This window comes from Sapajus apella, unplaced genomic scaffold (genome assembly GCF_009761245.1).
Source record: "Sapajus apella isolate SASKATOON/1434 unplaced genomic scaffold, GSC_monkey_1.0 scaffold9, whole genome shotgun sequence".
Lineage (NCBI taxonomy): Eukaryota > Metazoa > Chordata > Mammalia > Primates > Cebidae > Sapajus > Sapajus apella.
The window spans coordinates 41,787,608-41,804,818 of NW_022436949.1; the positions used below are offsets into that span (position 1 = coordinate 41,787,608).

Sequence of the window (17,211 nt, forward strand, 5' to 3'; positions counted from 1 at the left end):
CCGATTCACTCTAATGACTCTTCCTTTTGCTGTACAGAAGCTGTGGAGTTTGAATAGGTCCCATTTGTCTACTTTGGCTTTTGTTGTCAATGCTTTTGGTGTTTTGGTCATGAAGTCCTTGCCTACACCTATGTCCTGAATGGTTTTGCCTAGATTTTCTTCTAGGGTTTTTATGGTGTTAGGTCTTATGTTTAAGTCTTTAATCCATCTGGAGTTAATTTTAGTGTAAGGTGTCAGGAAGGGGTCCAGTTTCTGCTTTCTGCACATGGCTAGCCAGTTTTCCCAACACCATTTATTAAACAGGGAATCCTTTCCCCATTGCTTGTTTTTGTCAGGTTTGTCAAAGATCAGATGGTTGTAGATATGTTGTGTTGCCTCTGAGACCTCTGTTCTGTTCCATTGGTCTATATCTCTGTTTTGGTACCAGTACCATGCTGTTTTGATTACTGTAGCCTTGTAGTATAGTTTGAAGTCCGGTAGTGTGATGCCTCCAGCTTTGTTCTTTTTGCTTAGAATTCACTTGGCTATGCAGGCTCTCTTTTGGTTCCATATGAAGTTTAAAGTGTTTTTTTCCAGTTCTGTGAAGAAGGTCATTGGTAGCTTGATGAGGATAGTGTTGAATCTGTAAATTACTTTGGGCAGTATGGCCATTTTCAAGATATTGATTCTTCCTAACCATGAACATGGAATGTTTCTCCATCTGTTTGTGTCCTCTCTTATTGCATTGAGCAGTGCCTTGTACTTCTCCTTGAAGAGGTCCTTTACGTTCCTTCTCAGTTGTATTCCCAGGTATTTTATTCTCTTTGTGGCAATTGTGAATGGCAGTTTGTTCTTGATTTGGCTCTAAGTCTGTTATTGGTGTATAGGAATGCATGTGATTTTTGAAATTGATTTTGTACCTTGAGACTTTGCCTAAGTTGCTTATCAGTTTCAGAAGATTTTGGGCTGAGGCGATGGGGTCTTCTAGATATACAATCATGTCATTTGCAAATAGAGACAATTTGACTTCCTCCTTTCCTATTTGAATACCCTTTATTCTTTTTCTTGCCTGACTGCTCTGGCTAGAACCTCTAGTACTATATTGAATAAGAGTGGTGAGAGAGGGCATCCTTGTCTAGTGCCAGATTTCAAAGGGAATGCTTCCAGTTTTTGCCCATTCAGTATGACATTGGCTGTTGGTTTGTCATAAATACCTTTTATTATTTTGAGATATGTTCCGTCAATACCTAGCTTATTGAGGGTTTTTAGCATAAAGGGCTGTTGAATTTTGTCAAAGGCCTTCTCTGCATCAATTGAGATAATCATGCAGCTTTTGTCTTTGGTTCTGTTTATGTGGTGAATTACATTTATAGACTTGTGTATATTGAACCAGCCTTGCATCCCCGGGATGAAGCCTACCTGATCATGGTGGATACGCTTTTTGATGTGCTGTTGCAATCGGCTTGCCAGTATTTTATTGAAGATTTTTGCATCTATGTTCATCATGGATATTGGCCTGAAGTTTTCTTTTCTTGTTGAGTCTCTGCCAGATTTTGGTATCAGGATGATGTTGGTTTCATAAAATGATTTGGGAAGAATTCCCTCTTTTTGTATTGTTTGGAATAGTTTCAGAAGGAATGGTATCAGCTCCTCTTTGTATGTCTGGTAGAATTCGACTGTGAACCCGTCTGGGCCTGGGCTTTTTTTGGGGTGGTAAGCTCTTAATTGCTGCCTCAACTTCAGACCTTGTTATGGGTCTGTTCAGGGTTTCGGCTTCTTCCTGGTTTAGGTTTGGGAAGAGGCAAGTGTCCAGGAATTTATCCATTTCTTCCAGATTTACTAGTTTATGTGCACAGAGTTGTTTGTAATAATCTCTGGTGATGGTTTGAATTTCTGTGGAACCTGTAGTGATATCCCCTTTATCATTTTTTATTGCATCAATTTGGTTATTCTCTTTTTTCTTTTTTATCAATCTGGCTAGTGGTCTATTTTGTTGATCTTTTCGAAAAATCAGCTCCTGGATTTATTGATTTTTTGAAGGGTTTTTTTGTGTCTCTGTCTCCTTCAGTTCTGCTCTGATCTTAGCTATTTCTTGTCTTCTGCTAGGTTTTGAGTTTTTTTTGATCTTGCTCCTCTAGCTCTTTCAGTTTTGACGATAGGGTGTCAATTTTTGATCTCTCCTTGCTTCTCATGTGGGCACTTATTGCTATATATTTTCCTCTAGAGACTGCTTTAAATATGTCCCAGAGATTCTGGTATGTTGTGTCTTCATTCTCGTTGGTTTTGAAGAACATCTTTATTTCTGCCTTCATTTCATTGTTTAATCCAGTCAACATTCAAGAGCAAGTTGTTCAGTTTCCATGAAGCTGTGCGGTTCTGGGTTAGTTTTCGAATTCTGAGTTCTAACTTGATTGCACTGTGGTCTGAGAGACTGTTTGTTACGATTTCCGTTCTTTTGCATTTGCTGAGGAGTGATTTACTCCCTATTATGCGGTCAAATTTAGAGTAGGTGTGATGTGGTGCTGAGAATACTGCATATTCTGTGGATTTGGGGTGGAGAGTTCTGTAAATGTCTATTAGGCTTGCTTGGTCCACGTCTGAGTTCAAGTCCTGGATATCCTTGCTAATTTTCTGTCTGGTTGATCTAATATTGACAATGGGGTGTTAAAGTCTCCCACTATAATTGTGTCGGAGTCCAAGTCTCTTTGTAAGTCATTAAGAATTTGCCTTATGTATCTGGGTGCTCCTGTATTGGGTGCGTATATATTTAGGATCGTTAGCTCTTCTTGTTGCATTGATCCTTTTACCATTATGTAATGTCTTTCTTTGTCTCTTTTGATCTTTGTTGCTTTAAAGTCTATTTTATCAGAGATGAGAATTGCAACTCCTGCTTTTTTTTTGCTCTCCATTTGCTTGGTAAATCTTCCTCCATCCCTTTATTTTGAGCCTTTGTGTTTCCTTACATGTGAGATGGGTTTCCTGGATACACACACCGATGGGTTTTGACTTTTTATCCAATTTGCCAGTCTGTGTGTTTTGATTGGGGCATTTAGTCCATTTACATTTAGGGTTAATATTGTTATGTGTGAATTTGATACTGCCATTTTGGTGCTAGCTGGCTGTTTTGCCCATTAGTTGATGCAGATTCTTCATTGTGTTGATTCTCTTTACCATTTGGCATGTTTTCGGAGTGGCTGGTACTGGTTGTTCCTTTCTATGTGTAGAGCCTCTTTCAGGAGCTCTTGTAAAGCAGGCCTGGTGGTGATGAAATCTCTGAGTACTTGCATGTTCACAAAGGATTTTATTTTTCCTTCACTTATGAAGCTTAGTTTGGCTGGATAGGAGATTCTGGGTTGAAAATTCTTTTCTTTAAGGATGCTGAATATTGGTCCCCACTCTCTTCTGGCTTGTAGGGTTTCTGCCGAGAGATCTGCTGTGAGTCTGATGGGCTTCCCTTTGTGGGTAACCCAACCTTTCTGTCTGGCTACCCTTAGTATTTTCTCCTTCATTTCAACCCTGGTGAATCTGACGATTATGTGCCTTGGGGTTGCTCTTCTTGACGAATATCTTTGTGGTGTTCTCTGTATTTCCTGGACTTCAATATTGGCCTGCCTTGCTAGGTTGGGGGAGTTTTCCTGGATAATATCCTGAAGAGTATTTTCCAGCTTGGATTCATTCTCTTCGTCGCATTCAGGTACACCTATCAAACGTAGATTAGGTCTTTTCACATAGTCCCACATTTCTTGGAGACTTTGTTCATTCCTTTTTACCCTTTTTTCTCTATTCTTGCCTTCCCGTTTTATTTCATTGAGTTGATCTTCGACCTCTGATATCCTTTCTACTCCTTGGTCAATTCGGCTGTTGAAACTTGCGCATGCTTCGCAAAGTTCTCATGTTGCGTTTTTCAGCTCCATCAATTCACTTATATTCCTTTCTATTTTGTCCATTCTTGTTAGCATTTTGTCAAATCTTTTTTCAAGGTTCTTGGTTTCTTTGCATTGGGTTAGAACATGTTCTTTAAGTTCACAGAAGTTTCTTACTACCCACCTTCTGAAATCTGATTCTGTCATTTCATCACACTCGTTCTCCATCCAACCTTGTTCCCTTGCTGGTGAGGAGTTGTGATCCCTTGTAGGAGGAGAGGTGTTCTGGTTTCTGGTGTTTTCATCCTGTTTGTGCTGGTTTCGTCCCTTCTTTATGGATTTATCCACCTGTCGTCTTTGTAGTTGCTGGCTTTCAGATTGGGTCTCTGAGTGGACGTTCTGTTTGTTGATGATGATGTTATTTCTGTTTCTTAGTTTTCCTCCTAACAGTTTGGCCCCTCTGCTGTAGGTCTGCTGAAGTCCACTCCAGGCCCTGCTTGCCTGGGGAATCACCTGCAGCAGCTGCAGAACAGTAAGGGTTGCTACCAGTTTTCTTCTTCCGCTATCTTTGTCCCAGAAGGATACCCACCAAGTGTCAGTCTGATCTCTCCTTTATAAAGTAGCTCTTTGGATACACAGGGGTCAGGGAGCTGCTTGAGGAGACAGCCTGTTTTTTATGGGAGCTCAAATGCTGAGCTGTGAGCTCCGTTGTTCATTCTGAGCTGCTGGGCAGGTACGTTTAGGTCTGCTGCAGCAGAACTCATAAACCGCTTTTTGTTCCCAGGTGCTCTTTCCCAGGGATTTAGGGCTTTATTTATGGAGTTATGTTCCCATAAATAAAGTTTCCACTGTGCTGCTGCCTTCTTTTTTTTTTTTCCCCCTTCAGAGCTTCCCTGCCCAGCAAGGAGGCAGCCTAGTCACTGCCTGCCTGTAGAGGCTTTGCTGAGCTGCTGTGGGCTCTGCCCAGCTGCCGAGTGAACTTGCCTGCAGTCCGTTTATATGGGTGTAGTTAGAACTGCTTTGGCAATGGTGGCCCACCTCTGTATTGGCAGACTCTCTGTGCAATGTCGGGTTGCCTCGGCAATGGTGGGCTGCCTCAGCAATGGCATGTTGCCTTGGCAATGGCAGGCTGCCTCAGCATTGGCCGACTACCTCCGTAGTGCTGGAGTGCCTCGGTAATGGCAGATGCCCCTCCCCCACAGGGCTGGACCATCCCGGGTTCAGCTGCGCTTGCTGTGAAACTCTCAATCCAGAGAGTTTCTGATTACTGTTCTTTTGTGGGGGTGGGACCAGCCTAGCCTGATCGATCGCCTGGCTCCCTGCCTCAGAGCCTTTTTTTTTTTTTTTAAGTCGGTCTTCCAGTCGCCTGTTGAAGAGGCGCCGGGATCTGTATGTTTTCCCCTGCAGCCACTCACTGCGCTGGCTTAAACAGCGGCACTGAGATTCATGGCGCTTTTTCTGCCCTGGAATCTACTGTCCTGGTTCCCTGTTCAGTCCCCTTTTTAAACAGATGAATGGGCAACTTCCCATGGCTCCAATCGCCAGCCAAAAGGGCATCCGGACCAGTGTATTTTGTACGGAGAACCGCTGCACCAGGGTGCTGACAAAGCAGCCGTGCGGGGCAAAGCAGCCGTGCCAGCTGACACAGCCGCGCCGGCCGAAACAGCCACACTGGCAAACCGTGGGGCTCCTCCGCCTGGGAATTTCCTAGTCTGTGGGCAATAAAAATGCGGCATCCACTCACCCTCTGCGCTTTCACTGGGGGCTCCAATCCTGAGCTGTTCCTAAACGGCCATGTTGGATCAATCAACAAAGACATTTTTCCAAATAAGGTAACAGTCACAGGTTCTGGGAGTTAGGATGTGGACATATCTTTTTGGGGTCCAGCATTCAACCTATTACAGAGGCCCCTTGACTTAGATGGGGTTACCTCCCGATAAGCCCATTGTAAGTTGCAAATACTATAAGTAAAAAATGCATTTAATACCCTAGTAAACCCATAGTAAAGTCAAAAAATTCTAAATTGAACCATGTTAAGTTGGGGACCATTTGTACAAGTGATGAGGTTTGTAAATCAGACTGTCAAGGACCTTAGGAGCATCCCACAAGAGTTCCAATTCTAAGACTCTTGAGGCAAATGTAAAGCCAGAGATGGCAAAAAGCAGTTAGAAGAAGAAATTAGACTAATTTGGAGCTAAGTGTGAGATCAGATCTAGGCAAAATGTTAAACACTGGAGAAAGGATAAAGGAAGGGGATCAAAATTAAGCTAGAATCATGTATTCAATAAAAACTGTTTTAGCCTCCCATTCAAATGGACAGAGCAGCATGTAGAGTCTTGCATTCTGAAATTCTGCTCCAGAACTACTACAGGAAAAAATCAAGAAAACCAAGAGAACCCACAGACCCTCTGAAGGAAGTGGATTGCTCCTGTAGGACCTGGGAGACTCCCCAAATACTGAGTACCCAAACTGTGAGAATGGGAAAGTGGGATTCTCTACCCCTAAATACACATCCTAACTGTAGAACCCAAAGGTATAGATCACGGCAGAAGATTTTGACTTTACCTGGAGCTGAGTCAATTTAGAGAGCTAAGCAGAATACAGAGGTAGAGGAAGCTGCAGGAAATGCCCTGTGGGCTCTCCGGGTCCCCTAGGAAGCCATTTCTGCCTTGCCTCACAGGGGTCCTTGAGAAGGGCTGCCAGAGGTACTGGGAAAAGACCACAGGGAGAAGGAAACCACCAGCTGAACTTTTTAACAATTCCAACTGAACAAGAAATCTCCTAGGCAGAACTTGGGGAAGGGCATGAATCTGGTGTGCAAACCCCATAGGTGGGGAAGCGTGAGTGAGAGCCCTACTTGCATTTCCAGCTAGGAGGCTGGTAGAAGGGGCAAGTTCTGAGCCCTGCTCACCCATCACCTGGAAACAGACTCAGTGCTGTCGAGTAGGGCACAGTGGGAGTGAGACTGACCTTTTGGGTTGCATGGGAGCTGGATGAGGCCTGTGACTGTAGGCTACACCCCTCTTCCCTGACAACCTGCATGACATGGCGGAGGCAGCCATACTCCTCCTGGGAACATAACTCCATTGACCTGGGAATCCCACCCGCCTTCCCCCATAGCAGCCACAACAACTGAGCCAAGACATGTCCTAGCTCTGCCCCCACCTGATGGTCCTTTCCTACCCACCCTGGTAGCTAAAGACAAAGGGCATATACTCTTGGAAGTTTTAGGGCCCCAACCCCTACCTGATCCTTTCCATACTACTATAGCTGATGCTCTCTTGAAAGCACCACCTGCCTGCAGAAGACCAGCACAAAATTAGTACATTAAACACCCAAAAGTAAAGACCCTCAGAAAGTCCATTTCACCCCCCTGCCACGTCCACCAGAGCAAGTGCTGGTATCCATGGCTAAGAGACCCACAGATGGTTCACATCACAGGACTGTGCAGAAAATTCCCAGAACCAGCCCAGTCTGTTAGATCTGCTGGATGCCTAGATCCAGAAGAGAGAAAACAAACACTACAGCTCAGCTTTTAGGAAACCACATCTTTAGGAAAAGGGGGAGAGTATGACGTCAAGGGAATACCTAGTGGGACAAAATAATCTGAACAACAACCTTGAGCCCTAGATCTTCCCTCTGATAGAGCCTATCCAAATAAGAAGGAACCAGAAAACCAACTCTGGTAATATGACAAAACAAGGTTCTTCAACACCTCCAAAAAAAAAAAAAAAAAAAAAAAACACTAGCTCACCAGCAATAGATCTGAACCAAGATAAAATGCCTTATTTACCTGAAAAAGAATTCAAATTGTCAGTTATTAAGCTATTCAAGGAGGCACCAGAGAAAAACAAAGCCCAATTTAAAGAAATCAAAAAATGATACAAGGAATGAAAGGAGAAATCTTTAGTGAAATAGATAGCATAAATAAAAAACAATCAAAACTTCAGGAAACAATGAACACATTTATAGAAAGCAAATTTGCTCTGGAGAGTCTCTGCAATAGAAGTGAATAAGTAGAAGAAAGAACTTCAGAGCTCAGAGACAAGGTTTTCGAATTAACCCAATGCAACAAAGACAAAGAAAAAAGAATAAGAAAATATGAACAAAGCCTCCAAGAAGTCTCGGATTATGTTAAATGACCAAACCTAATAATAATCAGTGTTCCTGAGAAAGAAGAGAAATCTAAAAGTTGGGAAAACATATTTGGGGGAATAACTGAAGAAAACTTCCCTGGCCCTTCTAGAGACCTAGACATCCAAAGACAAGAAGCTCAAAGAAGACCTGGGAAATTCATTGCAAAAAGATCATCACCTAGGCATACTGTCATCAGGTTATCCAGAGTTATGATGAAGGAAAGAATCTTAAGAGCTCTGAGGCAAAAGCACCAGGTAACCTATAAAGAAAAACCTATCAGATTAACAGAAGATTTCTCAGCAGAAACCCTACAAACTATAAGGGATTGGGGCCCTATCTTCTGCCTCCTTAAATACAACAATTATCAGCCAAGAATTTTGTATCCAGCAAAACTTGTCTTCATAAATGAAGGGAAAAGATCATCTTTTCCAGACAAAAAAATGCTGAGAGAATTTGCCACTACCAAGTCAGCACTATAAAAACTGCTAAAAGGTGCTCTAAATCTTGAAACAAATCATGGAAATAAATCAAAACAGAACCTCTTTAAAACACAAATCTCACAGGACCTATAAAACAAAAATATAATAATAAAAACAACAACAACAAGGTATACAGTCAACAAATAGCACAATGAATAAAATGGTACCTCACATCTCAATACTAACATTGAATGTAAATGACCTAAATGCACCATTTAAAAGATACAGAATTGCAGAATGGATAAGAATTCACCAACCAACTATCTGCTGCCTTCAGGAGACTCACCTAAGACCTAAGGACTCACATAAACTTAAGGTAAAGGGGTGAAAAGAGACATTCCATGCAAATGGACACCAAAAGCGAAGAACAGCTATCCTTTTTTTTTTTTAATTGTACTTTAGGTTCTGGGGTACATGTGCAGATCATGCAGAATTGTTGCATACGTACATACATGGCAATGTGGTTTGCTGCCTCCATTCACCCATCACCTATATCTGGCATTTCTTCCCATGTTATCCCTCCCCAACCTCCCCGCCCTCTCGCTATCCCTCCCCTGCTCCACCCAACAGACCTCAGTGTATGATGCTCCCCTCCCTGTGTCCCTGTGTTCTAATTGTTCAACACCCGCCTATGAGTGAGAACAAGGAACAGCTATTCTTATGCGAGACAAAACAAAATTTAAAGCAGTAACAGTTAAAAAACACAAAGAGGGACATGATATAATGATAAAAGGCCTTGTCCAACAGGAAAATATCACGATCCTAAACATGTATGCAATAAACACTGGAGCTCCCAGATTTATAAAACAATTACTACTAGACCTAAGAAATGAGAAACACAGTAACACAGTAATAGTGGAGGACTTCAGTACTCCACAGAGAGCACTAGGCAGGTCATCAGGACAGAAAGTCAACAAGGAAATAATGGATTGAAACTACACCCTGGAGAAAATGGACTTAACAGATATTTATAGAACATTCTATCCAACAATGTCAGAATAGACGGTCTATTCATCAGTACATGGAACTTTCTCCCAGACAGACCATATGATAGGCCACAAATCAAGCCTTAATAAATTTAAGAAAACTGTCATTATATCAAGCACTCTCTCAGACAACAGTGGAATAAAACCGAAAATCAACCCCAAAAGGAATCTTTAACACCATGCAAATACATGGAAATTAAATAGTCTGAATGATCAACAATGAAATCAAAATGGAAATTAAAAAATTATTCAAAGTGAATGACAACAGTGATACAACGTATGAAAACCTCTAGGATACAGCAAAGGCAGTGCTAAGAAGAAAGTTCATAGCCCTAAATGCCTACATCAAAAAGCCTGAAAGAGCACAGACAATCTAAGGTCGCACCTCAAGGAACTAAAGAAACAAAAACAAAGCAAACCCAATCCCAGCAGAAGTAGGGCAGTAACCAAGATCAGAGCAGAACTAAATGAAACTGAAACAAAAAAAAATACAGAAGATAAATGAAACAAGCTAGTTCTTTGAAAAACATTAACAGACCATTAGCAAGATTAACCAACAAAAAAAGAGAGAAAATTCAAATAAGCTCAATTAGAAATAAAATGGGAGATATTACAACTAACAACACTGAAATACAAAAGATCATTCAAGGCTACCACAAACATCTTTACATGCATAAACTGGAACATCTAGAGGAGATGGATAAATTCCTTGAAAGATACAACCCTCCTAGCTTAAATCAGGAAGAATTAGATACGCTGAACAGACCAATAACAAGCAGCAAGATTGAAACTGTAATAAAAAAATTATCAACAAAAAAAGTCCGGGACCAGAGAAATATATAGCCAAATTCTACCAGCCATTCACAGAAGAATTGGTACAAATCCTATTGACACTATTCCACAAGACAGAGAGAGAGGGGATCCTCCCATGAAGCCAGTATCACCCTAATACCAAAACCAGGAAAAAACATAACCAAAAAAAGGAAACTACAGACCAATATCCCTGATGAGCATACATGCAAAAATTCTTAACAATACATTAGCTAACCGAATCCAACAACATGTCAAAAAGATAATCCACCATTATCAAGACGGTTTCATACCAGGGATACAGGGATGGTTTAACATATGCAAGTCAATAATCATATGCCACATAAACAGAATTAAAAACAAAAATTACATGATCATTTCAATAGACGCAGAAAAAGCATTCAACAAAATCCAGCATCACTTTATGATTAAAACTCTAAGCAAAATCAACATACAAGAGACATACTTCAATGTAATAAAAGCCATCTATGACAAACCCACAGCCAACATAATACTGGATGGGGAAAAGTTGAAAGCATTCCCTCTGAGACCTGGAACAAGACAAGGATGCCCACTCTCACCACTTCTATTCAACATAGTAATGGAAGTCCTAGTCAGAGCAATCAGACAAGACAAAGAAATAAAGGGCATACAAATCGGTAAAGAGGAAGTCAAATTGAGACTGTATACCTAGAAAACCCTAAAGACTCCTCCAAAAACCTCCTAGAACTGATCAAAGAATTCGGCAAAGCTTCCAGATACAAAATTAATGTACACAAATCAGTAGCTCTCCTATACACCAACAGCAACCTAGCTGAGAATCTAATCAAGAACTCAACCTCTTTTACAATAGTTCCAACAAAAATAAAATACCTAGGAATATACCTAACAAAGGAGGTGAAAGACTTCTACAAGGAAAACTACAAAACACTGCCTGAAGAAATCACAGATGACACAAACAAATGGAAACATATCCCATGCTCATGGATGGGTAGAATCAATACTGTGAAAATAAACATACTGCCAAAAGCAATCTACAAATTCAATGCAATTCCCATCAAAATACCAACACCATTCATCACAAAACTAGGAAAAAAATCCTAAAATTCATATGGAGCCAAAACAGAGCCCACATAGCTAAAGCTATGAACTAAGCAAAAAGAACAAATCTGGAGGCATCATATTATCTGATTTCACACTATGCTATTGAGGAAGGAGACTCCCTTTTCTCAGCCTGTGTTTGGAGAAAACAAGGAAAAGAAAGTTAAAAGCCAGATGAGGTCAGCGGAAGAACCAGTTGGCGCCACTGACCAGGTCTGGAGGTTAAAAATTAAACCCCCTACTCCTAACCACAATCCTAACTATAGATTACAGGTGTGGTATGGAGGAACCTTATCCTGGAAGGCATTGTTCTTACTCAACCGCTCAAGACCCCTATCTAGTCACATCCCCACGCTTGCTAAATTAATCATGACCCTCTCACATGTGCACCTCTTAGATCTCTTACATTGTGAGCCTTTAAAAGGGCCAGGATTTTCTTTGTCAGGGAGCTTGGTTGTTGAGGCATCTAGGCCTGCCTCAGCGCCTGGCCAAATAAAGTTACCATTTCCTTCCCCGTTCAGTGTTCGAGAAGTTTGTTTGCAGCCACTCCTGCTTCACTATAAGCCCATAGTCTCCAAAACAGCATGGTACCGGTGTAAAAACAGGCACACAGACCAATGGAACATAATAGAGAACCCAGAAATAAACCCAAATACTTACACTCAACTGATCTCTGAAAAGGCAAACAAAAACAAAGTGGGGAAAGGGCACCCTATTCAAAAAATGGTGCTGGGATAATTGGCCAGCCACATGTAGGAAAATGAAACTGGATTCTCATCTCTCACTTTATACAAAAATCAACTCAAGATGGATCAAGGACTTAAATCTAGAAACTGAAACTATAAAAATTCTAGAAGATAATATCAGAAACATCCTTCTAGACATTGACTTAGGCAAGAATTTCATAACCAAGAACCCCAAAGTAAATGCAATTTAAAATACAAGATAAATACCAGGGGCTTAATTAAAGAGCTTTTGCATGGCAAAAGGAACAGTCAGCAGAGTAAACAGACAACCCACAGAGTGGGAGAAAATCTTCACAATCTATACATCTGACAAAGGACTAATATCCAGAATCTTCAAGGAACTCAAATCAGCAGGAATGAATCCCATCAAAAAGTGAGCTAAAGACATGAAGAGACAATTCTCAAAAGATGTACAAATGGCCAACAAACATGAAAAAATGCTCAACATACTAACGATCAGGGGAACGCAAATCAAAACCACAATGCAATACCACCTTACTCCTGCAAGAATGGCCATAATCAAAATACCAAAAACTAATAGATGTTGGCATGGATGCGGTGAACAGGGAACTTCTCCACTGCGGGTAGGAATCTAAACTAGTATGACCACTATGGAAACAGCGTGGGGAGTCCTCAAAGTACTAAAAGTAGATCTACCATTTGAACCAGCAATCCCACTAGGTGTCCACCCAGAGGAAAAGAAGTCATATGAAAAAGACACTTGCACACGCATGTTTATAGCAGCACAATTCACAAGTGCAAAAATGCAGAACTAACTCAAATGCCCATCAATCAACAAGTGGATAAACTGTGGCGCATGTATATAATGGAATACTACTCAGCCATAAAGGAGTGAATCAATGGCATTCACAGCAACCTGGATGAGATTACAGACTATTATCCTAAGTGAATTAAGTCAGGAATGGGAAACCAAATATCATATATTCTCAATGATATGTGGGAGGTAAACTATGAGGATGCAAACTCATAAGAATGACACAATGGACTTTGGGGACTCAGGGGGAAAGGATGGGAAGGGGGTGAGGGCTAAAATACTATAAATTGGGGGCAGTGTACACTGCAGGGGTGATGGGTTCACCAAAATCTCACAAATCACCACTAAAGAACTTACTCATGTAACCATACACCATCTGTTCCCCAATAATCTATAAAAATGAAAAAAAAAAATTTTAAACTGGTTTAGCATCAAATACATGCAACTTACGAGGAGTGATGGAGTCTCTCTTTGGGACCACACGCTGTTGTTGTGAACAACCATTAAGTCGTTGGTGTAAAACTTTTTTTTTTTTTTACTAAGTTACTAAGTTTCCTAGTTTTATGAAGAATGATGGTGGTATTTTGAAGAAAATTTTTGCTAAGAGAAAGAACTTTCTAATTTTACACAACTATTGGAATACTAAGGGGCAAAATGCAATAGCTACAAGTTTTGTTCCTGCAGAGTAAATGATACGTCATGAACTAATTCCGTTGGAAGAGATAAAGAAAAAATATTTCTTTGCAGGAAGTTGCCCTCCCCACAGCAAGCTTAGGAGCTGATGGTATGATGTCGTCATTATGAAACTAGGTACTTTAAAAACTGTCTGCTGAACGGAACTGCCTACCTCAGTTGAAGCGCTTGCGTTAAGTGCCACGCGTAAATGCTAAGAAATCCCAATGAATTAAAGCAGAGCAAGAAGTTTTTAAAACTGAGCAAAGTAAGACCTGAGGGAAAAAGGAATTGCAAGTGAGTGCTGCACGGGAACTGAGAAGCTGCCCTGGGTCAGGAGGAAAGGAGGTAGTGATTGATGCTCAGGGCCAGGGCGGGGGCGTCTGGAGAAGCCGGGTGACAGCTAGAAGACACCCGCTGTGAGCGTGAAAAGAGGGGGGCTGAGGGTGGCAGCGTGTCTACACCCGCCCGGCCAAGAGCCCGGCCCGCACCCACCTCGCCTCCAGCAGCAGCGGGGTCTCGGGCCACTTCGCGGCCAAGTGGGCCGTCACCGCCTTGGACGCGGAAACTGTCTCGGCGCCGAGCTGCGAGAGCCACAGAGCCGTGGAGCCCAGGAGCAGCCGCACCGCGTTCTTGGCCTTCGCTGGCGCCATGGCACGAAGAGAAAAGCGCGAGTCCCTTAGCCCCGGCACCCAGTCTGCGGGCGCCACGCTCCAGCCGGCTCTTCCCGGCGCGCGGCTACCCACTTCCGGTGGGGGGGTGGAGCTCGAGTCCGTTACTGGGTGCCCGGTCTGGCCGGCGCATGCGTGTCCCACTCAGAGACGGTCTAGTGGGTGCGGTCAGGGGAGCCGACGCCAGCTGGTCACTGGGCCACGTCTGAGCAGCCGGGGCGGCGCCAGGGTGCTGAAATGCGTCACGGATGCTCCCGCAGGTCCACTTCCCGGGCCCTGGGTTCTCCGACAGGCCTTGGCACACGGGGCGGGAAGCGGGCTCTCCAGGTCCAACTAGGGCTGGCTGGAGTTACCAAAATCTGGAAGCAAAGTCAGGACCACATGGATATTGTCCACGTTTTACATAGGAGGAAAATAAGGCCTGTAAAAGTTGAAGTCCCCACCTGACGCAGTTCTCAAATGTTACTACAGATTGGAATCACCAGGGAGAGCTTTTAGACGGCCGCTTCCAAGGCCACGCCCCTTCCCTGAGAATCTCGGGGGGGTGAGATGCAGCATCAATAGTATTATTTAAAAACCACAGGTGATTCCAGTGTGCAGTCATGTTAGGAAACCTGTGACTTACGTGTGGCTCTCAAACTTTAACCACTTGCCTGTTAAAACACTACAGAGTGCTGGGTCGCCCCACAATGTTTAGAATTCAGTAGATCCCTTGTGGGGGCCAAGAATTTGCATTTTATTTTTGCCAAGTTCCCAGGTAATTAATACTAATGGCTAGAAATCACACTTAGAGCCTTCGCCACTCAAAGGTAGGCATCAGCTGTGAGCTCAATGGAAATGCGGAAGCTCAGACCCCAACCCAGACCTACTGAATCAAGATCTCCATTTAACGGGAACCACAGGTGATTCCTATGCACATGAACGGTGGCAAAGAATGATTTAGAGAGTTACATGTAAAAGTGCACAGAAAAGTGCCCATAAGCCTGGACGTGGTGGCTTACGCTTATAGTCCCAACACTTTGTAAAGTAGAGGCAGGAAGATTGCTTGAGCTAAGGAGGTTCGGAAGCTGCAGAATGCGGTGATTGAACCACTGCCCTCTAGTCTGGACGACAGAGGGAAACCCTGTCTCGAAAAAAAAAAAAAAAAGAAAGAAAAGAAAGAAAAAGCAAATAAGTGATAGTTGTTTTGTCAAAGTAAAATACATGGTAAAATAGTTTAGGGGATGCACGGATCCATTGCCTTTTTCTCTCCTGTTCTACTCCTTTGCTCTGTAGGGAAACTGGATCTCTTGAAGTTGCAGAAACATAGTCAATCCCTTTTCTCGTTTTATTTGCTTAGGCTGCACCCTTCCATAGAAGACTCTATTCCACTAATAAATTCATCTATGAATTTCCAGAATAATTTCTCATTTCCAAAGTTTAGCCTTCATTTTCTGATTTATCCTACTCAGTATGATCTATCCTTCCTTTAAATTTCCTGTATTGTAACTGCTTTATAGCATTTAAATTCTCACTTTAATACTTGAATACAGTACTTATTTATTTCTCCTGTGAGAGATGGCATATTCCCATACAACTGATGCCTTGTTCATTTTTGGCATCCCTTGCAGTACCTAGCACAAATTTCACATGTTACTGGGGCTCCATGAGGATTGAAGAATCCTTGTATTATGGATAAGAAGGTAGAAAGCTAAGGCAAATGAGCTTCATTTCTATACATAGTGTGTAAGAGAAAAACATATAATTAATCTGTCACAAGTATTTGCTTTAATTAACTCGCCATTTCCATTCATATTTAGACCAAAGTTTTTATTGAGATTGTGGGATTAAGGAAATAAGATATTGATAGTGAATGTCTTAAATGTCAGCATATCCAATGGGCTGCAAATCTTTAAGAATAATTGCCCAGGTCCCCCGGCAATATGGCCAAATAGTAACAGTTCTGGTGCATAGCTCCCAGCAAGATGGATTGCAGAAGGTAGGTGATTTCCACATTTCCAACTGAGGTACCTGGTTCATCTTATTGGGACTGGTTGGAAAGTGGGTGCAGCCCAAGGAGGGTGAGCCAAAGTAGGGTGGGGCATTGCCTCACCCAGGAAGTGCAAGGGGCTGGGGAACACCCTCTCCTAGCCAAGGGAAGATATTAAGGACTGTTTCCTGCACTCTGGCCCATATACTGTGCTTTTCCTATAGTCTTCACAACCCACAGATCGGGAGATTCCCTCTGGTACCTACACAACCACCAGGGCTCATGGGTTTCCAGCACAAAACTGGGCAGCCATTTGGGCAGAAACTGAACTAGCTGCAAGCAGTTTTTTTTTTTTTTTTCATACCCCAGGTGTGCCTGGAATGCATGCGAGACAGAACTGCTCAGTCCCCTGGAAACGGGGCTGAAGCCAGGGAGCCAAGTGGTCTGGCTTGGTGTGTCCCACCCCTACTGGCAACAGCAAGCTAAGATCCATTGGCTTGAAATTCTTGCAGCCAGCACAGCAGTCTGAGTACAACCTGGAATGTCTGAGCTTGACCTGGAACATCTAAGCTCGACCTGGGACTTTTGAGATCAATGTCGGGAGGGGTGTCTGCCATGGCTGATGCTCTAGTAGGTGGTTTCAACCCCACAGTGTAAGCAAAGCTGCCAGGAAGTGTGAGCTGGGCACAGTGCAATGTATCTCAGCAGCTGCAGGCACTGTCTCACTAGATGTTCTCACTTGGCAGGACATCCCTGAAAAAAGGCAGCAGCCCATGAGGGACTTATAAATAAAGCCCCAACCTTCCTGGGATAGAAGACATGGGAAAAGGGGCAGTAGTGGGTATGGCTTCAGCAGACTGAAACAGCCCTGCCTGGCAGCTCTGAAGAGAGCAGAGGATTTCCCAACACAGCATTTGAGCTATAATAAGGGAAAGACTACCTCCTCAAGTGGATCCCTGACATCCATATATCCTGACTGGGAGACATCTCCCAGTAGGGGCCTATATACTCCTCATAAAGGAA

At 42.7% G+C, this 17,211-nt stretch overlaps 1 protein-coding gene across 3 annotated transcripts in view; it reads right to left on the bottom strand.

Annotated features, from left to right (window-relative positions):
- UGGT2 (UDP-glucose glycoprotein glucosyltransferase 2) overlaps positions 1-14,322 on the bottom strand; it is a 243,684-nt gene extending 229,362 nt beyond the window's left edge. For 2 of the 3 annotated variants that reach the window (XM_032277500.1, XM_032277503.1), the window contains exon 1: positions 14,044-14,322. In XM_032277500.1, the coding sequence (XP_032133391.1) occupies positions 14,044-14,201 (158 nt within the window). In that variant the 5' untranslated portion in view covers positions 14,202-14,322. Of the gene's footprint in view, positions 1-11,761; positions 11,966-14,043 lie in introns of those variants that run through there. The other variant, XM_032277501.1, reaches the window with a different exon arrangement.
- Positions 14,323-17,211: the final 2,889 nt, after the last annotated feature.